The sequence below is a fragment of the Aphelocoma coerulescens genome, chromosome 10, assembly GCF_041296385.1.
Source record: "Aphelocoma coerulescens isolate FSJ_1873_10779 chromosome 10, UR_Acoe_1.0, whole genome shotgun sequence".
Taxonomy (NCBI): Eukaryota; Metazoa; Chordata; class Aves; order Passeriformes; family Corvidae; genus Aphelocoma; species Aphelocoma coerulescens.
Window position 1 is genome coordinate 17,132,422 of NC_091024.1, and position 24,145 is coordinate 17,156,566.

The window sequence follows — 24,145 nt, forward strand, 5'->3', positions numbered from 1 at the left end:
TGCTACATGCAAAAGAGAGTGATTGATGGATATTTCTAATCAGCTGAGGTGAAGATTAAAATACACAATAAAATGTTACTCTTCTAGAAGAAACAAGAGAAACAAAAGAAACAGCATAAAAATTTGTTATGTAATCATGTCTTTAAACACCTTTATTCAAAGAGTAAGTTATGTTCCCTGTAGCACACAAATGCGGCTTTTTATGTAATTTCAGACATTTCAACGAGATGATCTTTATGTGCTTGTTTATGTGGGATAAAAATGCTGACATATGCAGTGTACTCAGTTGTAAGATTGTACTCCTAAATTTCATGTACAGTAAGTATTAATAAGTTATTTCTCCTTGCACTCAAAAGCCTGCTTTTGACATCACACAATTTTCTTGGGGATGGAAGGGAAAGAATCTAAAATACTCTCTGCTGAAACAGTCTGCATCTGCCATCTTGAAAGGAGATAACACATATGATGAGAGTTTATTTCTTTAAAATCACAGATGTGGTGGTGCTGCAATTGAATGTAAAAGGGATCTAAGTATAAAGTTCAGACTGAAATTTCCCTAGTAGTGTTTAGCAGCATTCAGACCTGAAGTTATTTTAGGTATGATCCTGTGGTCTGTCACTTCCTGTGTGCATACTGAAGTACAAGTATTTCAGATCCACGCTGTAGATGTCAGATTTAAGAGGAATTCTGTATGCATTGGGGTAGGCTGGATACACCGTGGTCTTCCTGAAGTCAATGGCATTCCACTTTGTCTGCAGTGGAAACAGGTTTATGCTTCTCACTTCCAAAAATGCATAATGAGACTCGAGTATCTAGCTTGTGAGGTTTGAAAAGATAATTTAGATTTCTTTTTAGGAATTAGATTACTAAGAGAACTAAATCAGAAAAAACATCTACTGTGTAATTGCAACTGTAATATATACTGTAAAATCTATCAGGTTTTCATGGTTAAATGACAAGTCTGCTTAAAAGCAGCAGCAACTACATTATCTTCATTCATACACACACTATATATAAGAGCAGGATAATAAGACAGTCTTTTTCTCTAATTCCAGTGACAGTCAGGGGCTGACTTCCTTAACAGATTTGTGAGGCTGTGTAATATCTGGAAAGATAGCTGTTCCTCTGGCAGTAGTGTTTTCTCAGCACTGAGTTCCTGGGCTTGAACGCCATTAATAATCCATGTGGCTTTCATTGGATTTACACTTGTCTTTTCCTCTAATATTACAATTCCACTGGTGAATGCACTGGCATCGTATCCTGTGCTTTTCAAAACTGTATCTGTTGAACAACCCAGTTCAAATACTGATGTCAAATACAGTTTTCCCTTTATCTTTTTTATATTCATGCTGCTAAAACCAATACCTTGTTTTAGCAGGGAAGAGTGCATGTAGCTTGATGAGTGTCTTCAAATTTGAATACCTGTGGGAAAACTTGTGCTAAACAAACTGTAAAACTGGAGTTTAGGATTTACTGTAAAATCAGTTAAAACACCCAGACTCAGTAAGCAGCAGACATGAAAAGAATGTGGTGAGGAATTCAGCTCAGGGGGATTCACTGATCATATCTCTCTGGAAAACAAGAGAACAAGGGCTACAGAAAACTTGTGGCTGGTATGTGTTTTTAGAACTCTCTTGAGGCTTATCATTAGCCAAGAACAGGAGATGTATTTCACCAATCCAAAATAAATCAGTGCTATGAATGAAATGGGGCTTTTGTGACAGAGCAGGGCGTCAAATTTTGGAGATGTCATCTTCCTCCTTTGACATGCCTGGTTTGTAGATGACTCCTCTGTTGTCTTCACCTCCCTTTTTGCAGCTAAAATAAAAAAAAATTATTAAACAATTGTAATGCCAATGGAGGAAAAGCACACTTAGTTACTTAAAATTGTCCATTATGCATGTATGTGTGAGATTATTTTTCTCTGTACTAGTGCAAATGTCACAGTAGCTTATTGTTACAAATATTTCAGGAGTACACAGTTTGTATGCAAGGTCAATTCTGAATGCAAAGGGAATCAGGCTGTAGGAAAATTTGTAATCTTAGATTTTTTCCAGGATTTGCCTTTGTTGGCAAACAGTGGCTTAATGATCTTTTGGCAGTACGTATTTCTTCCTCTAAAATGTTGTGACCTTTGGGAGAGGTTTTCCTAAATTTCCATTCTCCTTGTTTCACTTACTGTTCTAGGAAAAAATGGAAGGATCCAAAAAGCAATTAGGAGCAGCCGTGCTAGCAAAAAGAACAAGAAAAGAGCAAATGGCATTTGAGAAATAGAAAAACTGGGTAAGTCTGTTATTGACCCAGTCTGATATCACACAGGGGAAATAATGTCTACAGTAATAAAAACAAATCATAGTTTGTAGGAAGAGATCATGTCTTATAAAAGATCAAACCTGACCAGTATAAAAAAATGTGCAAAGTTTTGGACACACAATCACTTCTTCGTGTCAGAGGAAAAATATGGATTTTTTTGTGTTGTGACAGCCAGACATCTTACCTTTTCTTCTTCAGTAGCCAGAAGGCTACTGCAAGAATGATGAGAACTCCCAGAATGCAGGCTATCACAACAGAAACCACAAAACCTAGGAAAAGAGGGAAAACATGCAAAACTGTTGATATCGTTGTCTAGAGAAGAGAAGGTGAATCTCTGGTCTGTCATAACATTTGCATTCTGCATCTGCAACCTTTCTACAGCCTGGTCACATCACTTTGTGACTGTGGAATGGGTAACTTTGCACAGATGTTCCCTGGAATGTCCCAGTCCCACAGCTGGATCCACAGTTCACAATGCTGTGGCATGAGACACATGCTGAAGTCACGATGCCAGCATGGAGGCACCAGCACAGCAGGTCGTAGCAGGAATATGATTTTTGTGCTGTAATAAATAAGAGATCATAAGCAAATCCAAAGAACTAAACCCAGGCAGCCAAGGATGTTAAATTTGATGCCTTTTGTTTTCTCAAACAGAACACCATTGAATGCGGACAGCTGAAGAATGATACGCTTTGCTGTTGATTGCTTAAAGGCAGCAAGGAAGGTAAAAATTAATCAGGATATTAATATGAAGAACTGAGTGATAACTTGTTTGCATAAAGATTTAAGGATTATCATAATGCTATATTTGGTAGTGAGCTTCATGTACATTTTTGGCAATGGAAGTATTTTTTATTTATTTTGGCCTCCCCAAAGATCCTGGAGGTGAGCTCCCTTTTCTTAACTGCATTTTCTTAATTTATTTACACATTGTTTTTTATATTTTATCAAATGACTGTTTCTCTCTAAGCAACATCAGAGCTCTTTCAGAGTCAAACTCACAGGTTTCATGTTTTCCATCTAAATATTTTCTCTTATTAAATCAGTTGTTGATAAAACACAAATGTTAAACGTGGAGTTTAACCTTATTCCGTTTGACTCATTAATTTGAAGCCCAGCTGAATGGAAGAAGCTTACATCCATGGACTTGAAGAAGATCTGTTTTACAAAAGGTGAATTTTGTTATAGTAAAGGCGTGTCAAATGGACACAAAAATGTAACACCAAAGAGATAACTGTAGAAAAAGAGCTTGTAGTTTGAAGAGGAAGGGTAGGGAGTACTTCTGTCTGATGAGAGGCTCTTCTTACAAAATTTAGTTAGATAGTATTTCAGCATGGTACCCTAATCAAAACTAGACATGAGTTCCTGTTTAACTCGTGGGCAATGGGTGGTTTGAACACCGAAACAAATTCCAGCTGCATGTATGTGAAGCTGATTTTATTGAAATAAATTGCTGACAGACAAAATATATCGTAAACACATGTGAGTTTTACTGTGTAATCCTTAAAGATTAGAGGCTTTTTTCAATGTGGTTCTTATTAATAGTGAGCATGAATTTAGATACTCATTACTGGCATCAAAAATGTGGATGACCGAACACTTCAGTCATTTTCAGTTTTGATGCAAAACACCGTCCAGTGGCCCCATCTTGTGGTGTCTGTACTCAGGTGAAAGTGGCAGTTCTCAGGCTTGTCACTGATAAGGCAGAAAAGTTGCTCAGAAAACCTGCTTAGTAGGGGCCTAGGTGTGCACAACAGGAGTTCTTTTACAAATTTCTGTGGTTGCCTGGCCCAGTCCTTGATTCTGTGCATGGCCTCTCCTTTCCTTCTTAATAGGTATGTTCTGTTCCTATTTGAGGTACAGCTGACTGCATCAGGCTGGACACTTGCAGCAACCAGGTGTACTTCATCGGGCTTTGACAGGAGCCTTTTAATCTTCTTTTTCCTTTTTTTTTTTTTTCATTTATTTCTTTCCTAGACTTTTTTTGCCCTTTAGGTGAGGGCCTGCACCTGTGAGGGAGCTTTTGTGACTGCAGTAAGTGGAATGTGAGATTATAGGGGCAATGAATACCTTTTTTGAAATGGGTTGAACGTTTTTTCTATGGTTCACTGATAGAGTCAATGAGCTTTTGTAATTAAATGTACTTAGACTGTGTCCTGGGTTCAGGTGTATTCTATTACCATCCTCATGAGCCGTTGAAATCAGGTGGGGCAGTGTTTCCTTGCCTCCTCCCCCCAGACTATCTTGCTGTTAATGGCCCATCATTGTCCTGCCGCATGACTCAGAGATAACTCCCTCCGGACTATCTTCTGTTAACGAGCCTAATCAACACTTGGCCTCATGACTCATTACCCCATTGTGAGATGCTCCACCCAGAGGGAGGAACCAAGCATCCCATCGTGGATATAATCTGGGACTCTGAGCACCAAAGATACTGGCTCCACTGGATTTCTAGAGCACAGGAGCTACACAGCCACTGCTGGACTTTCTGAGGAAGAGCAGACCCCTTCTACTACAGGATCACCACTTCAGAGGATTGCAGCCACCATTCCACCAGGCTGCTACCACTACCCTGCCTAATAGGGACTCAGGTTGTATCTTGACTCTGTCAGTGTTTTCTTTTACTTTCTTTTCCTTTTCTTTAATTTCCATTAAATTGTTATTCTGACTTGGTGCCTCTTGCTGGTTTGTTTTCAAACTAGTACAGACTGAATGGGAGTTTCTATTAAAGTAACACTGAGCAATGTCTTTCATAGCCATAGAGACCAGTTCTGGGGTATGAACAGCAGGATGGGCAATAACCCCTACAATTTAACTCTGCTAAGTCATGCTGGCTTTAAAGATACATTGAAAATGCTTTTATAGCTGCTGTCCTCTTTGCGTGGGAGCCAATAATGTGGCTTAACAGAGGAAGAACCAAATGTTGTTACTTGGTTTGGCTCTAGTTCACAGCAACAATTTTGAGAAAGTCACATCTGGATCAAATTTTCCCCCATAAATGGAAATAATAATACTTACACTATTTCTGTGAAATGTTTGGAGATTCCTGGATGAAAAGTATAGTGTCTGATTTTCAATTATTGGGATTGTGGGTTGTAACTCTCTACTTTCTACTATTAAATACTGAGTGTGATTTACAGAGAGAATATAGTCAGGTCCTGGAGGGTCAGCTTAAGAAACAGATGGAAAACTGCATTTCTCATTTCTGACTGACCACTCTGACTCAGCAGATCAGTGGCTCCTAGGTGTGGTTAGGAATTGACAACGTACCCTTGCCAAGCCCACCAGGTATTGAATTTTGATACACAGAGGATGAGGTTAGAAAATGTAAAAGTTGGATTGCTAGGATTCCATGGTGAACCTGTCTCAATCACAAGGGAGCTGCTCACTTGGGAACTTCTGGTACTTCAGGAAGTGTTTCTGCAGAGGCATTGCTATAGTAGATTGTTTGTGCAGAGATTTAAGACCCTGCAGAGGAAGCCTTAGTCTCAGAAACTTGGCAGCTGTATTGCAAATTCTGCTGGTTGAAATCATTGCTCATAATCTGACTTGAGCAGAGATTTGAAGAGGATTACTGAAATAGCCATTCCGGACCCAACTAGCTCTCTAGCTGGCAGCCAGTGTTTGAGGCTGGAGGTTGGAGAAGAAAGTTTTAACCTCTTTGTGGTCATATAAGAATGCCATGGGGGGCATTCTTCTGGTTGGCCAATCCATAAAAGCAGAAAACAGACTGACATACTCTAGTTCTTCTCCTCTTTCACTATTCAGTCAGCTTTTGGTTTACTCAAAATATTATTTGTGCAACCAGTATCCATTTGTATGTTAATCACAGAGATGTTAAGGAATGTTAGTTCAGTAAACTTGTAATTTTCCTATGCATTGTGTTTAGAATCTAGCAACAAAAGAACTACTAGTGTAATTCTCATTTTAAGAGATCAGCCAACTTTTGGTGACAAATGTAAATCATCTCTGATTTCAGAGAAATGTTTTGCCAGGATTTGTTTTGGCTGATCTCTAATTTTCACTTTTCTCCTTTGTAGCTTTCTATTAGAAGAGATATGTTATGAAAGGGTCTGTCTGCAGAGGGGAATGGCAGGAACAACTACTGCAGGGAACTGTTTCTGCAGTGGCTGTTGTGTGAAAGTGTCCAAAACAGACAATTCCTGTGTTTTCTGTTCTTTCATCTAAGCAGTGAAGAAACTGACAGGCAAAGTTGAAATGATGTGCTAACACATTTTATTAATTTGAAAGTTTACTACTTGGCTAATCTTTTTTGTGAAGTCTGCTTTTTCTTTTAGAAGTATTTTATTCTCAATTTCAAATAGTGTAGTGGCTTGCCTAGATTCAGCTGCCTTGAGTGTACATGCCACCTTCACAAGTCCTTAAGAGTATTTGTTTGCAAAACAACAAAGAAGTTGGAACAATACATTTTGCACAAACAATATACTCAAAGGCCTTTCTGTGAGGTACAGCTCAGCTTCTCACCACAGATGCAGACTTTTGTGCAAAGCTCCCCACCAAACATATGTGTTGTCATTGTGTAACACTGCAGATTTAAGCCTTTGGATCAGTTCTTCCTCATAAAATGGGGTTGTTGTTTTTTAATTTGTAATGCTGAACCATACAATCCAATGTTACGAATTATATTTATTTGCCAAGTTTGAATTCCTCAAGGACCTCTTCTGATTCTGTGTAATTTCCCCAAAATAGTTGTGACTCCCTTTAAATGTGTGGTCTGCATAAGATCAGGCCTGACATTGCTGAGAACCAGCAAACGTCACTGGTGAGACAAGGCCATCTTAAGCACTTACACTAGCTGAAACAGCTCAGCTGTGGAGCCAAGGATGACAGACCAATCATGTCTTCCTTCTTTTATGTCCTTGCCTTTGATCAGAAGGGTTGCAGGACTTGCCTGACACCCACTGTGGAAAAGAATTCTTACCTACCCTGAGAATACCTTATTTTTGTGCAATTGCCCATGCATCAATGCAATACAAAAAGAAAAGGCAACAAAGTGAACTACAGGGGAAGGAGATTGTTGTGTTTCTGTAGTGGTACAGTGCAGCAGGTCTGCCATTTCAGTACTTCACGTTTACACAGATCACTGTGCACTGTTTCTTTGCACAGAAGCATTCATACAACTCACCTTCACGGAAGGAGATAAAAACCAGTCTTTCATGGAATTCCTGAACATTTCTGAAGTTATCAACCATTTCCAGGGGTTCTGGGTCATCACTCTCTGTGCAGTACATGGCTGTTTCCAGTGCCAGTAACTAGAAAGGGAAGCACCTGTTCAGCTCCCAGAATACAGAGAAAGCAGTGCCAGTGTGGGATCACTGGGAGTGTTTGAAATCAAAGGGGTAGTCAAAGGGAAGAGGATACATTAAGTAGTAATGAAGTCTTGTGTGGCCTCTAAACCTAAATACAGAATAATGTGTAAACAGTGTGACATCTCCAAGTCCATACCTGTATTTTGTTTACATCCTGATAAAACTACTCCTTACTATCAGATTATCTGCCAGGAAAACTGGATGAGAGGAAACATGGTAGACTTTTCCAGCATGCTCTCCCTGGCACAGTCTAACTCCTAAGTGGTATTAAAGGCTACTTTTTGAAAGAACTCTTTATTTTGGTAGAGATGTGATCTGACAGAATGGACAAAGGTGGGAATGTATTTTCGAAATGAGGAGCATGCAGTAATTTGATCTGAGATTTTGATAATAATATTTTCCCCGTGTCTCATCACACATGAATCAGAAGATAGTGATTGTGAGTTTATAGTCTATGTAAGTGGCCACCTAAGAGCAAAAGAAGTTAATTAGATGAGCACAAAAAAATGTAAGCTGGGAGAAAAGCTAGGGGATTCAAGATTGATGGACTTCGGTGGGTTGGAAAGTTTCTAAAAAGCTTGTGTTGTGTTATTTATCAATCAAAGTAGCACTAAAATACTTGGTGAATAGTGTTCAGACATGGAGCCGAAACAAAATAATCTGCAGGTAACTCATGGAAAGACTTAGAGCGGGGAGTAAGTACATAATGAAAATAAAAATTCATTTCACTTGACTGTGATTTTTTCAAGGTGATAGTGTACCAATTGCTGGGCAGCTGGCTGTCCTTTGTTTTGGCCAACTGAAAATGTGCTAACAGCAAACAGAATGGGATATTGATTTATGTCAGTTCTGTGCTGTTCTTCCCACTCAAAGGATTTTAGCAATGGTCACCTTTCAGTTTTACAGGAACATAAGAGAAATCCAAGAAATAAGAATATGTATTTACAGTTCTTTAGCAGACACTGATCAGGAAAATGTGCTCTGTTGGAACTTGCCTGCTCTTGAGAAATTTTAACAGGGTGTCGGAAAACTGTCCAGAGAACACTTGGGTAGCAGGGAGGAGTTGTCAGGGATCCTTCATAGCGATAATACTCATCCAGTCCATTAGGAAGCAGTTCTTGAATATTGAAACCAGGGACCAGGACCTTCTGATCTAAAAAAGGGAGTTTGTGTTAAATATTGCATCATGACTACACAGGTGTTTCAGTCAAGTGAATTTGCTTGTCAGTAAGTAGGATATTTTCAGTGTCATATCACTAGGATAAAAAAAACCTTTTAGCAGAGATGATCCCAGTTTAATAAGAAGTATGGCTTTTCAAATTTCCTATGTATGCATCTTGTCTAAGATACCAGATCAGAGTCCTCTAAGATAAACTGTGGCCATATTAACTAAAAAACACCATGTGGAAGAAATGAGGCCCAGTCAGAATCACATGGGGCATCCTAGCCATATGCTCTTCCCAGAAATGCACTGCATTTGGAAGCCTTTCACAGTTTGTGACAGGTTTGCCTGGGATCGCTGGACTGTTTCTTCAGCCAGTTCAATCCCTCTCAGGGTGACATCTGATACTCTCAGCCATTCTCAATCTGATTTAGCCACTCACCCTTGTATTTCACATTCTGGAAGTGCCTGAAGATCTTTTCATAGGATGGGTTGAAGGGTCCAATCTGCAATGATCACATTATCAACAGCTGTGCAAATCACCAGTCTGAATAGGAGTCTATACTTCTGGCCTGTCTTAAGGCAAGTGCCTTCACTGTCCAGATATTCATGTGGCATAAGTATTTTATTCAGGCATTCCCTCTGTCCTCAGAGCCATGATTATGCTCCTGCTCCAGGGCTGTTAGAGCTGCTGTATCATAATGCTGCCTTTACAACTGCAGTGCAGACCTTTTGTGGGCATGTGAGAGACCTTATTGCCCTTGCATGCTCAGAGTGTTGTGCAAATGAAGAGAAACCCTTTCCTCTGACAGCATTGCAGGCAGAAGTTTTCAGCTGCCAGGCTTCTCAGATCATCTCCTGGTTTCCAGTCAAAGCCACATTTTTCCACCCACAAATGTTTTTTAATCTGCTGCTCCTCATGGTCCAGTGGGGTAAAGAATGACACTCTTGGGTGCTACAGGGCTACAACTCAACTATTTGGCAAAGCCTGTAACTCAACTATCACACAAGATGATGTTTTTCAACTGCTACCAGCAGATTCTCAGTCTAATAATCAATGCCTTTGTTATTAATTCTTCAGAGCTGGTGCTGAGCAACTCCTCTGACAACCAGACTTAGTAAACTTGTGTCCTTACATCAACTGTAATAGCCACCAGCTGTCTGAAAGCATTTCCAAGACCTAAGCTCCATCATTCACTAATTTGATTTTCAAACACCATTGCTTAGAAATAACCAGAATCCCAGTATTATTCCCTAGCATAATATACAATACTCTTGACACTTTTCACAGCTACAACTTCCGAATGAACTGAAATTTAACACAAAATTATTGTCAGAATCACCTCACTAGGAAGTGAGCTTGGGTAATATTAATGAGAGCTTTGTTTGCTAACTAGAACATTTTATTTTTTTGATGGAAATGTGGAAAGTTGTGGTTTTGGTTTGCTATGCTGCAGAAAATCCTTACATTTAAAAATGGTCTTTACAGTTATTGAGGAGTTTTAATCCTCAGGAAAAAGGAGAATTATATATGTATAAGCTACTAATTTTTTGTTGTTGTTTAAGATCATTATTATCTTCATATGTGGGACTTTAGAGAGGAAAATGGGAAAGCCGTCCTTCTGACATCTTAAAATGTAGAATGAACTCATTTACTGTAATCTGTGATTCAAAGAATCTGGGAAGTTAGCAGGGAGAAGACTGTGGTTAAATTCTAATTACATGTAGTGGTCAAAGGCAGGGTTGTGCCTGCCTGTGCTTCTCTTCTGTGTTCAAATTGCTTCATGCTACAGTAGGCAGCTTTGAGTAAATGAGCTTCAAATTCACTGTTGCCTCTTGTTTGATAAAAGCTACCAGTCATTAGTTTGTAAATGAATGCAAGGATGGATTTAACATAGCTGAAGTTAATTTACTAAAAAACATGAGGAAATACTCAGAATTCCTCTTTTCTTAATATTTCATCCTGGTTTGGTATGTGCTGGTAGAATCTAACCCTTTCTTTTTTTGTGAAAGAGAAAAGGAAAAACCTTTATTCAGCCACTGTATTGTTAAATAATGTAGGTAATTTTGTACATTAAAGGTCTCTCATAACTGAATGATTGAAAGCATATTCTAAACAAACAGGAAAAAAAAGATCCCGCATCCTACCTCAAGGAGAACAGCCAAAACTGCCAGCCCATCTGCTTTGTCCATTGCTGCTGTTACATCTGGGTATTTCTCAGAGTTGTAATGTACAATATGCAGCTATAAAGGAGGAGATATTTTGTTACAATAACACCTGGGTAATGCTCACATTTATGCTTTACAGCTAAAAAGGACCAGTGCAGCCACCTCAGGATAAGACAATGCAGGAGGGTCCTTCAGTGATTTCTGGGTGCAGTGGTAGGATCTTTTTAGAGAAAGGCAGAAGGTCCTGGGACTCCCAGCCCTGCTGTAGCTGAGTTACACACAGCCCTCATCCCCCATGATGAGGGGAGAAAGAGGATCCATGACTTCAAGGCATCTTGACTGGAATACTAATACATTTTTCTGAAAAAACACCTTAGCACTCCAATATTTGGAATGCAAACCCAAGTGTTAAATGTAACTAGAGAAGAAATGGATTCCTAAAGTGCTGTTATGCAAGCAAACTATTCTGACTAGTTTCTTTTTGTAATAATTTTGAGGTAAATATCTGATTGGTACTGCTTATCAAAATGTATTCCAAAATCCATAATTTAGAAATTAGAAAAGATAAATAGTTTGTCACTGGATAGAAAAAGGTGAGTAAAGGTAAACAGAGCAGCAGTGTCATGCAGGTAAAATTTACCTCAAGCGACCTGGTGCCAGTTCTGAGTTCAGAATCTAAATTCCAGCTCCCTGACTTAGCATGTCTGAGTCCATCTTTTTTTGTGGTGCACAACCCATTTTTTTAGTATTTATCCAGATCATAAATATTTGGCTTAGAACCTCGCAGCCTTTTGTAGTCATTTACCCAAGACACAGATCCCACTTTGAAACAATGGGACCTGCCCAACCTTCTTTGCTTCTTTCCCTGATCTGAGCTGGCCTTACCTCTGCTGCAAAATGCTTCCCACTGACAGTGTGCTCGGAGCCTTCGGACTTGTTTTGGTTTCCCCAGTGCAGGTGAAGTTGAGACGCAGTGTATTCAAATGGGAGGTTTCTGATGCACATAGTTGGTGACAGATACATTTTCACTGTAAGCAGATCAAAACCAGATAGGAACAAATGATACCACAGCTCTCAAGAACAGGGCAAATAAAAATACTGTATATTATATATGGAGCATGAAAAAACCAGATTCTTAAATCCACTTCAGTCTGTGTTAGGAGATAAACACTTCAATTCTCTTGAAGCCTTTCTCAGTAGATCAGGATTTAGAACATTTAGAACATACCCATTTCTATTTTCTTAAATACATGAATTGAACGTGACAATTGTTGCTAGTGAAAATCTTTCTTCTCCCTGAAGAATGCGAATTCATCTCAGACATTGAAGAGACAATTATTGATATGTTGAAGCAAAATTTAGGCTCATGTACCTTCTTTCAATCCCCTTATAATGGTTGAAAATGGCTCAATAAATTAATATTTATCGCGGTAATTTATATCTCCTGTTATATTGTGCTCTGCTTGCCTCTTAATCTTCTTTTAGGAGCACATGACAAAACCAAATAAACTCCCCCCTCTCCTTGCTGCTCCCCAAACTGATGTTAAGCAAAAGATAATCCCAGGCCTTAACAACTAGCATTTCCTCTCTTGACGTGCTGGAGGGAGACCTTTGTATGCATTACCCTCCCTTCAGCTCACTGAGGCTCTCCAGTGGGGAAGGCAGGCTGGCTTGTTGGGGTTTTTTTGGTGTAGAAATGACAGTAGCAATTTTCAACCCAGCAGAAACTTCTCAGTTGTTCACTTGGAGCATTTGGTACTTCATAAAGCAATGGCTTATGTCAAGAATAGATCAATTTCTTTGCAGTTTATCTGTATTATTTTCCAGAGTGAATACAGTTTATTTCTGGACTGTCCTGGACATGCTTTTCAGGGGAAACAAGGCTCAAAGCCGTATTGAAGTAGCTGTGAGCCTATGTATTTTTAGGCTCCTACTAAAGAGGGTTTTTTTGAGCTCTACTGTTTTCAGTCTAGCTGAAGTAGGTTATTGTGTCTGGATGAGATGGCTGGTGAAGAACATTAATTATATATAGGAATGACTGACACCATAATACTAAGCTCCTGATTTCCTCTAGCTGAAAAGAAGGTAGCAGCAGATGGTATAACAATCACTCCAACAGAGGTAATTTTTTGTTACTCAGAGCAATTAATTTGTATCTAAATGAGGTTTCTAGAGTAGGATGCATCTCTGCTGCTTTCTAGGAGGGCACTGACCTTGGAAATGAATTCCCATTTTCCTGAGGGTGTTATGTTTTTGTCTCAGCTTTCTTTAGGAAGTAATCAAATTTTGTATTTTAGGGGTGAGATCTGACAGTGGTAGTGACTTAGGTTCTCCAAGGAATTTGTTTTTACCATTGTGACTGTTTTGGGAGGGACAGGCTCTCAGTGCTGTTCTTTTAGCTCCTTCTGCACTCTGGCACCCTTCGAGTACACAGTGACAATTTTTCCTTCTCTGCCTATTCCCTGTCACGTACATCAGCCTAGTGCATTCAACTGTGACAGTCCAGTCTTTCACTCAGGACTGAGAAGGACTTTTAGGAAAAGAAGGCTCACAAGGAAAGGGTGTTCCAGCCATTCCTGGTTTTAATGGAGAAATTGATCAAGAGGAAAGCCAGGAATCTCTCCTAAGAGATTGGCCCTTACTGAAGAATGGGCTTATGATGTTCAATAGAGCAGGTTAACCTCACTGAAAGAATGTTTAAAAAAAAAGAGATTTTGATCAACTTATAAGCAGGCATGTGAGAGCAGAGCCCATTTTATAATGCAGGTTATTTTGATACTTATGCAACAAAGGAGGATACAGAGAAGGAGGGTTTTGTAACTTATTGTTTCTATGTCTTCAAGTGTTTCAGGAAGGAATGAAAAGTGGGAGGGCTGACTCACTGGTATATTGTATTGTGTGTAATTATAGGAGACCTTTATGAGACAGCATCATCTCTGCATTTACCTTCTGTACTGACACTGATTTAGTGCTGCTATGGGGAGGGCCTGTTTGTACACTGTTTCTAACTATTTTTCTGTCTTCTTACCTATCCCTACCTATCACTGTCTATCTTACCTTACACTAAGAAGGTTTCTATCTCAAGTCAAAAGAACAGAATGGTGCTCCTACATTTTTTTCTCTTCCCCACGCCCCCACGTAATTCAGTTGAACTGCTTTGATGAATGCAAGAGACCCATTACTCATATTTTATCAGTTAATCTCTTTTTAGCAGAACCACAAAGTCTGTTTCTGTTTTGGAGCACTACAACCAAAGTAAGAAGAAAACCTTGGGCACTAATTCTGACATGCCTAGGGTTTATTTTAAATTTCTTTATTTAAAGTTTGACTTACTGGGGATCCATTGGTACTTAGTACATTCCCAGGTTTCTCTAGCCTGTTCTGTAGATGTAGGTATGCTGATGTGACGGCTTTCTCATGTGATTAGCAGCTTAATTTCATCTGATAATCAAAGTAATCCACCCATGAAGTAAAAAAACCACTGAGTTCCTGCAACTCTTTCTTTTACCATTTCTTGCTGTCCATGAGCTCCCTTACCTGAATGGCCATTATTGATCAATGTAAACTGGTCGGTGGAGGGCACGTTATAGCCTATGAATTCTAAAGGCAAGAGATTAGAATCATACTGGAGAATATCTTTGTGGAAATCAATTGGTGATTGGAATACTCCTCCACAAAATGGGTATTTCTTTGACCAGGCCTTCTCTCCATCAGGACCTGTGTGAATTAACAGAGACACATTTGTGAAACCTTTACTGTGCAATTAACATAGAAATTCCCCTATGTCAGCCTTCTCCCAAAATTTGGAAAAGAAGCCTTTTCTGAATTTTTAAGACTTTTTTTTTTTTTTTTTTAATTACCTCATTAAAACTGAGGTAATGAAGGATATGATCATTTTTCTGAGGGTGTTGTGACCTAGAGACAGGTCTGATTATATCAGACCCACACAGACTTTTCCTTACTGTACAAACTGTCTGGCTCTGTCTAACAGGATTGCATAACCCACAGTGAAAAGCTAACTTGCAAAAATGGAAGGTGTTATGGTAATTTGACCTGCAATAACTTGCTCAAACTCTGGTGAAACTTTTCCTCATCACAGCCTTTTGCCTGAGGTAAGATCTACAAAGAGTAGATAATATCAAGAGAATTTTAATTGTGCCTTTGATTTAATTACACATTAACAGCTAGCAGCTGTTTGCAAACTGTAAGATGAGATGATTTGGATTTAAATACCAGAAGAGGTACTTGCAACTTGTGTTCCTCCTTGTCTCTGAACATTCATCATGATTCTTTCCAAGGCAGGAAGGTCCTTAGGGATCACCCAGCCCAATCTGTGTAACACAAGACACTGGGCCTCCCTGGATCAATTTCTACTTTGGTGAGGCCATTTCTTTCAGAAGGGAATAAACATCTATTCTTCCTTTAAGCATTGCAGACAAAAGATACTTCATTAGTGCCCGAAGGATAATTACTCTCCTTGGCAGCTTGCTTTTCACTGAGGGCCTGCTGTTCCCATATTTTTGTTCCTTGTTGAAGTACTTATAACATAGAGGATATAGTTTCTCACTTCTCTTAAACTAAGTAGACTGAGTCCCTTGAGTCTTTGATTAGAAGGCTTCTTTTCCAAACCTGTAATATTCCCAGTGGCTTCTTTGAAGATCAGGTCATCAGTGGCAAAGCAAGTTCAGATATTTTCTGAAGGAAATTAACAGTCAGGAGGATACTATTAGTGGCTCACTTTATATACATGAAAGACAATTGCCAAGTAAATGGATAGTGGAGGTGAGTCTGACTTAAACCTAGTGCATGTGACAGAATCAACAAGATCAGTTCTGGTACTTAAAGACAGACTTACTTCCTTGGTGAAGCTGTTTAAGATTATTCAAGACATAGGTTAGCAGGTGACTTTGTTTGCAGTGTGGATACTCAGACTCAATCAGTGCTTTTCAGTATAAATAGGCCTTGCTGTTGCTGTAACTTAAATTTTTGACTCCAGTTCACTGACAATCACATCAATTTCTTTCCACTTACATCTTTGTGATACTAGCTTAAAGTTGCTGAATTTCTTCTAAAAAGGTTATAAATGTTATGCGGACATTATAGAAGCCTATCCTCTACCTATTTTTGGCAAATAACAAATACATCCAGAAGAGCATAAATTCCATACTATGGAATACATACTGAAGAATATTTCCCAGGAAAAGATACATTAGGATATATCAAGAAATGATCGTTTCTTAGGTTCAAACTTGTTGTGCAAGACAATGACACTGAAATTTAACACTTTACTAGGAGCTAAGATTACAGCAATGTCAGAAAATTGGTGAGAAGCCTTTATTGTAAAAAGACTTCAATAATTTTAAAAGGTTTGATAAGGTAGTGAGTTTGCAAGAAGATTTAAATATATTACATATCATAGCTTTGGAGACTTGATAATTAAATTGGTGATTGATGTATGAAATAGAAGTCTGGTCCCAGCCAGGGAAAACCATGTCATGAAGTACCGATCATTTTTTCAGTACTGTGTTTGGGTGACTTGAATGTCTGGAAGAGTTGGCAACAGAATATGGTAACTTCCACACCTACATCACCAGTTCAGAAGGAAAAACTTTTGTCTTTTCTGTCAAATGATGCAGTTATCACTGTCTTTATGTACGTTGATCTTTACTAGCATTTATCCTTTTGTTGACATAAATGTGCAACTTCACTCACAGGCGTTTAAGCTACAGAACGTTTTGCTTGTTTCTCATTCCTGCTCAATTAAAAAACCCCAACAAAACCAAGCAAAACCTCTTTTTTTGGTACAAACCCAGTTTTTATAGAAATTCTGTCTTCTGTCACAGTCTTTCTAATTTCATTCCCTCAAAACTCCTGTCTCAAAGAGCTGAGCTCACTGCAGCTTAGTTTTGCATATGTGAAATTGAGATTTCCACAGTAGATAAACCACACAGCTGGAAGGCATTTCTCAGCTAGGTCTGCTGAAAATGAATGATTGATTGTGAACCAGATTTTCCTTTTTCTGTGCCAGTACACTCAGATAAATTTAGTGGAAATCACATGGTGTTTACAAAGGCTTTGTCTGATCACCACTGAGTAAAGAACAGCATGTGGATGTAAGATTGGCCTGGGCTACAAGTCCCAAAAGATATTAACATAAGAAGTACTGCAAAATTATCTTTAAAGTTAATTTCCTTTTTGTGTGACACATTTGTGACCTAGGCATTTCAGAAGTGTTTGCTGCTATGAGAATTCCACCATGACTGTGCCAGCAGAGCACTAATTGTGCCATGGGCCTGTTCCACCCCCTCAACACTATAATTCAGCTGTTGGAGTGAGCATAGTAAGATAAGGAGCTGTTGGAATGAGTGGAAGTAGGACCCTTCCTGCTACCACTGCTCCCAGTGCTGCCAAGAACACTCCCTGCCCTATGGAGTGCAAACTCAGGCTGCCCAAATCCAGCTTGTGGACTGCCTTGCTTGACACGAGTTTGCAGGACCATGTTCCCTTACCACATTGAAAATAGCCCTGAGCCTGACTGTGCCCTCTTGGCTATTTCATAAAAGATGTCTATAGATAAAGCAGGAACAATTCTCTGGATAGTCTGGCTGCCCACTGCCCAGTGAGCTGAGCAAAACACCCTCAGCACCATGGTTGCGTGTGTCCATTGTACCATCTCCTTTGACAGCTTTTAGCTTTCCAGCCAGCCCCACAGCACTGGTGCTGCTGGGCAATGCAGGACAGATGTTCCTTCAAGAACAGTGGTGTCTGCTCCCAGGATGTATACATTGGCCCATTTAAAATAAGGAGAAAACAGCACTGTGAGACTCCAGGGGTACCAACAGGCTGCTGCTCTGATGACCAATTAATGTTTGTGTTGCTCCAGATTTTCGCAGTCTATCCAAGTTCTCTTGATTAGAAGTAAACCAGTGTAGTAAAATGCATTGGATCAGTAACACAGGGAGTGTCTGTGGTATTTTTGTAGCCAGGCAGAGCACTTTACCCTGTTTTCAGCCAGCTGGAAGCTGTAAAGTTGCTGTTTGCCCAGGGCTGAGGTAGTGGTGAAGGCTGAGAGTCCAGGCTCCCTGCCATGGTGACATGACCGCATGGTTTCCATTTTGCTCAGAGCTCAGTCATACCATTCTGTGCACACAGAGCCAATATGTGTGTATCTTCCACACGTGTCCAGAGGGAAGCTTGTGAGATAGAGGAATCGCCAAAGGGCTGTAGCTGTCGCTGTTACTGCATTCAAGTGCTGTATGAGAAATCTGGGGCATGTTCTAGTGTGTTCACTAAAGCTTGCATTTCTGAAGGGGAAGTAGAAGGGTCTTAGCACAGGTTCTCAGCACTTCAGTGAATTGGAGTATTTGGCAACAGCAGAATAAAAGAGTTTGCAAGTACAATTAGCCTGATGTCTGTTAGCAACAGTTCTTGTGTCTGCATTGCAGCATGAAGTTGTCTCTTCACATGCTAAAGTACATGAATAATTCTGTTGGCAATATTACTGCTAAAGCATGTTAATAATTCTGTTGGCACTATTACCTTAAACTTGTCTGCAAAGCTAGTTTTTTCCATTGTAGCTGCTTGTCCACTCTGAAGGGATGATTCTGGTTCTCTGATTTCATTCCAGCCCACTTACACTACAGAAACAGAGCCAGAATCCAAATAACTGAAGCCTCACATCCACTTCTACCATTTTTTTCTGGGGCAGAAGACTTCAGCCTGTACCTCACAGCCACACAGCAGCATTGCCAAAAGCTGCCTGCACATGCCGTCCTGAGCTGTGGGGCATAGGAACCACTCTTTTAGTTCTTTAATTGAAAACACTTTCCTTATAATACACTTGATCAAAGCAAGCCTGTGTCATGGGGGTCTGAGGGCTCAGGCCTCACTGCTCCGTGGTGTTTCCTCCAGGCACTTTTTCTTGGGCTATGTACGAGGGTAGTGAAAAGAGGAAGAACAAATAGCATTGCTGCAGTTTGGTTAAGGAAGAAGCAAACAGAGGAGAGGTTTAGCCTTTATATTTGATGCATCTAATGTAGTAGTTTCCATTATAGGCAAAGCAAACTCATTTCTTTGGAAAGCCTGTGCTGAATAGATAAGGCCTGATCCCATGTGGTGTCATCTTGCTTTGCTACTGTGCCCTGAGGTACTAACACTGTATCAACATTCAGTTTTACATATCGTCCTACTCAACAAATAGAAACCTCTGACAATGAGCACCTGGATTTCTCCTCCACCCTTAAGCTTGTACCTTGACCCTCATCTTGACATCAGTCTGCACTGTGGTTATAACGGCTTGATTTCCTTTTCATTCCTACTGACTCAATTTTAGTGAGAGGCACTGCAAAGTGTTTCAGGGACAGAGGTAAATGGTGGAAAGTTTAGGATGCCATAAGGAACCAGGATCAGTAGAAGAGTACAGAGGGGCTCTTTCCTGGCTTAGCACAACCTCTCTAATAGCTGTTTTTCTCTGTGGGGATCAATGCTCCACCTTCGCTTTTCTGTACTATTCTGTACAAGTCTACTTGCCACTTTACTTTTTTGAAGTTGCTTTTATGTATTTGCTTTTATATGTTTTTCTAAATACATTTTGAAATCAATAGTTGAAGGAAAAAGACAACCTGTTTTGTGAACCTTCTCTCTATCCTCCATACATTTAGAATGTAGAAATCAGACTGCAGTATGGAAGAGCTTAACAGGAATTGATGAAGTTGGGCATTGAGAATAATACACTTTGAAATCATCACTGGTACCCAAATTCCCAGGAAGGGAGAAGTAACTAATTTAAACAAGGATTACCCTGGGAAGAAGGGCAAAACTTCTGCTTTGATGGTAGTAAAAAAAGTCTTGTTTTCCTTACTACCCAGCAGGGTTAGAGTTATCTAATGGCTGCTGTCAAAGTGGAAGACCCAGGCTTTTGTTGAAGCTGTGTCAAGCTTTCTCCCTACTGGGAATGTGAGGTATATGTATGGACGCTGGCAGATAGACATGCAGCTGACAGTTTTCCTTCTGTGTATGTGAAGCAAGTCAGGTAAACTGGAGCACAGCCAAAGGGAGGAGTTCTCAGCAGCAAGTTCAGTCTCAGAGGTTCTTTGTGTTGTCTTGGAGCAGCACCAAAAGCTTAAGAACAAGCTTTTTTTTTTCTGAGATTCTCTGTACTGCCTAGTTCTGTGGGGGTATTTGGCATGTAAAATGCTACTCTGAATGAGGAAATACCTGGCTAGAGGATTTGATAAGTAAAAGAAAAATGCTAGATAATTCTTTTTCTGAGCAGCCACCAGGTCCTTCTGAGTTAGTAGATGACTAAAAGGATTAGTTACAAATTAACACTGCTTTCCTGAAGATGTTTTATTTTGTCACTGCTGGGATCTTCGGGGTCCTGAGTCTCCAGTAACATGATACAGGTGACTTGCTGAACTCTGACTACTTGAAAAAGAAGATTCATGTGGGCAGGGAGAGAATGCTCTTTGCAGAACTAGGCTGGAATGTGCTGCTGTGACTGGTGAGGAAACAGAGGGCTTCAGGGACCCTCTGCAGCTGTAGGGCCAGCTTTAGTCTGCTGAAATTCCTGTCATTCCACAAGGAAATTTAGAACTCAGTAACCCATTCTCAGTCACTTAGATCTGAAACCTGATGGATGAATAGCAGATTTCAAGAAAATTGACCAGATTCAAAGCTGGGTAAGGATTATGATCCCAGTAAGTACTCACCAGAATACATTTGGCAGGTTGTCCTTAAAGTATAGAAGAAAGCCATAACTTTGTATGTATGAATTAGTACTTACCAATATAAGACCATTTTGACCCTGTTTAAAGACAAAGGAGATATTACTGTGAGTAGTTGAAATTGATCTTACTCTGTAAAGAAACAAATTGCTACTTAAACCCATGTATTGAATTTTGCAATACTTTTGTCTATCTTTCTAGTCCCAGCTGTTGATCAAAACATAGCAAAACATAGACACTTTCAAACTTTTTGATACTTTATGAACCTTTCTCACTCAAATTGTAACTATAATAATCCCTGTGATCCTGCCCATAGGGGTGAATTTCTTGTGGTCACTTAAATCTTGGGGCAAAACTGCCTTTAAAAAAAAAATAAAAATATTTATTTATTTATTTAAATTTGAATATCCACAGACTTTGTCTGTAGATACATCCCTAGGATTTTTTTCTGGTTAGGACGCTAAGGAATATAACTGGAGTGTAACTACAATGAACCCCTGTATGCCTTGTTGAGGAGTTTGAAAAACATCAGTGGCTTGCCAGTCATTACACCGAGGAGTGATGGACAGAAATGAATAGATGGACTTTGAAAAAAGGGAGTATGATACATGAACCCATATAACTCAGAGAATCCCAGGGAGGGTGTGTGAGAGCTAAAATGATCAACACTCATCCACTGCTTAAGGAACTGAACTTGGGACAGTATCTCTGCATGTTTTTGGAAATGTCTTGAGTTACTAAATGCTCTTTTTAATAATTTTTTCCTGGTCCTGAAACCTACTTAAAAACACTCAGCTTGCTGCATAATTAGAGGTACTCGTCTTGACAGACCTGAACAGTTTGTGTTATCAGGCTAATGCTGATCTTTACTCTCTGCAAATTTAATTTTATTTCTGCTTAGAAAATAGTCCTGAAATACAAATCTTGCAAACACTCGGTGTGCCTCTGAGTGTCTGTATGCATGCAGGCAAATATTTATCATTACATGCAGCTGTCTGCTCAACACATGGTTCTTGGCAGCATTTCTTGTGCTCTGAAGTGTGGTCACAGATGCAGCTCTTTCCCTAAGAATGTTGTGTGAAATGTTTGGGATTAATTTGTAGGGGTATGCAAACCAACTGAACTTAGCTCGTTTGTATTGCTATGTGCTGGGAACACGAAACTCTCTGTTTTCAGTTTGTTAGGACCAGTGTGCCTCATTCTTTTACACAGGAATTTTCAAAGCAAGGTCTGTGTAATCACCCTTGCTCAAGTTCTCAGGTTCCTCTCATAGAAGAATTAATGTTTTAGATTTCAGGATGAGAAATCTCCTTCTCCTCCTGCCTTCTCTCTGCAGGGGATTACCTCTTACTGGGTTTTCTGGGGGTTGCTTGTGTCCTTTGGTCATTCTATAGGCAAAACTTTCATACAGATAGGAACTGACTGGCAGTAGGTTCTAGAAACATCCTCATTTGAGCAGGGTTTGAAGAAATACTGGCTTAACTACTGTATTCATGCTCTTTTTGACCATTAAAATGTGTATGAGTTGTCAAAACTATGATTTTTATAATCTACAGCAACCTTAAAACCGTCACTTTAAAGTGTTTACAGTATTTTGGTCAGTTATGCCACTAGACACAAAAGTAAGTGAAAGCTTCAAGTCTTTTGCCAAGTGAAGTATTCCTTAGCCTGTGAGCAGTTCGATGATCTGCAGGTCATTGCTGTTATGACTTTATGGTGAGCACAACCATAGCAACTAGGTAGGTAGGGCTGAGGCACTTTATGCTCATTTCATCTATCTTGAATCAGGAGATGAATCAATTACCAGATGGCAGAACCTCCTTGATTTTGTCTGAATGAACACAGAGAGCTGCCTGCCTCCGACTGTGAGCAAGGTTGCTTTTACCCTTATTCTGCCTGGTAATGGAATGAGGGTTAGGCAGACCGTCACACAGTGTCAAATTAGAGGAGTCACATCTAGAGGGGAACATTCAATGGCTCTGTGTCTGTGAACGCTCTCCTGCCTCTTTGTTCATGTTGGGATGAGTATTGATGAGTAACATAGTTACATGCCGGTGCATGGCAGGAGGTTCTTAGAGCTGGTGTACCTGCATCTGACTGATCAATAGCCAGGGAATAAATCCATTTCCAATGTCACTTGAGAGCTGGGAAAGTGTGAATGGTTGTAGGTGTGATAATCTACTTGGAAAGATGTCTGAGACAGGCAGATCTTCTAGCTCTTGCCATTTCTTGCTACTAGGTTTCTGAGATAGGCACTCTCCAGAATTCCCTTCAGGATGTATCATAAGATATCTTTGAAACACATCCTTTCAATTCCAAACCTTCTGTATGGTCACAGAAAGCACCTGGAAAACATCAAGCTTTATTTATTCTGTTGTTCTGGAAAGCACCAAGCTCCAGGAACCTCTGTCCTTCAGGTAGGAGATTCTGCTAGAGAATATAGGCATTTTTCAGAGGACATAGGCACAAAATAAGAAGATGACCTTAAAAGTTTGAATTCCATGGCTTATGCTGCTCATGCAAAAAACCTGGTAAAATGCTTGTCCTGACAGAGCTCTGCATGAACCAACAGCTCTGGATTATGGTTGAACCTTCTGAATTTTTGTCCCATGAATATAGATGCTGAGTAAGTCCTCTCACACAACACTTTACAACGATTCCCCTCGTATCCTATAATAACACTGGGTAGATTATAATTAGTTTGAAAAAATTAAAATTGGTTAGAATCAGCTTGAATAGATGAACATGGACTCCTAAAAAGCGAGTGAGGAGTGCCAACCTCCTGAAACTAGTCTTGTTTCAATATAAGAGAATGACTTCTAGTATGTGGGGTGCTTTACAGGCATTGCCTTTTTTCTCTCTGGTTTAAAAATAAACAGGCAGAGGGAAAAGTGTGATGCTTCCACTAACTCTGAAAGGGCCAGTCTCTGCTTCATTTTATGAGAAATAAAAGGATCACAAAGCAAAGCATACTGAGCATGGAAGAAGTCTAGAATGCCAACTAAATCAGAGGACAAATTTCTCTTCCCTGTATATTTCAGAATACCTTTTCTGAGAAATTGAAATAAGAATACTAACTCCAAACAACTGCAGACTACAACAATATACAACTTTGAGCATGTTATTGAATAGTAATAATTAAAATATGCCATCTTTCTGCATAAATAACTGCCCTAAGGTACAAGTGACAATAAAATAGAAAGCTGAAAGACTTTACCATTCAACGGCGCTTGCACTGAGAGCTGTATCTTTAGGAAGAAAATAAGCACAGTAGCCACTGTGACTATACTGAAGCTCTTGGCTGACATCTCAAGGAAAGACTTATAATATTCCAGCAGTTCACAGGTTTCTTTGCACTCTGAAGAAATTCCCTTGTAGACATGTGGCAAATAGCAGAATGCACATATACAGAGCTTCTGCTAATGAGTTACTGCCCTCTTCTCCCC

At 39.6% G+C, this 24,145-nt stretch overlaps 1 protein-coding gene and 1 long non-coding RNA gene across 2 annotated transcripts; one reads left to right on the forward strand and one right to left on the reverse strand.

Moving 5' to 3' along the window:
• LOC138116648 (uncharacterized) lies at window positions 1-3,037 on the forward strand. Its single transcript, XR_011154268.1, has 3 exons — window positions 1-163; window positions 2,188-2,283; window positions 2,968-3,037. It is a non-coding gene; the product is annotated as an uncharacterized lncRNA (long non-coding RNA).
• CA12 (carbonic anhydrase 12) lies at window positions 1,667-24,007 on the reverse strand. Its single transcript, XM_069026150.1, has 10 exons — window positions 23,917-24,007; window positions 20,759-20,779; window positions 14,512-14,691; window positions 11,860-12,002; window positions 10,954-11,049; window positions 9,248-9,311; window positions 8,639-8,796; window positions 7,460-7,586; window positions 2,498-2,582; window positions 1,667-1,818 (listed from the first exon to the last, which is right to left on the reverse strand). The coding sequence occupies exons 1-10, from the start codon at window positions 24,005-24,007 to the stop codon at window positions 1,734-1,736; spliced, it is 1,050 nt and encodes a 349-aa protein (XP_068882251.1). The 3' UTR covers window positions 1,667-1,733.
• Window positions 24,008-24,145: the final 138 nt, after the last annotated feature.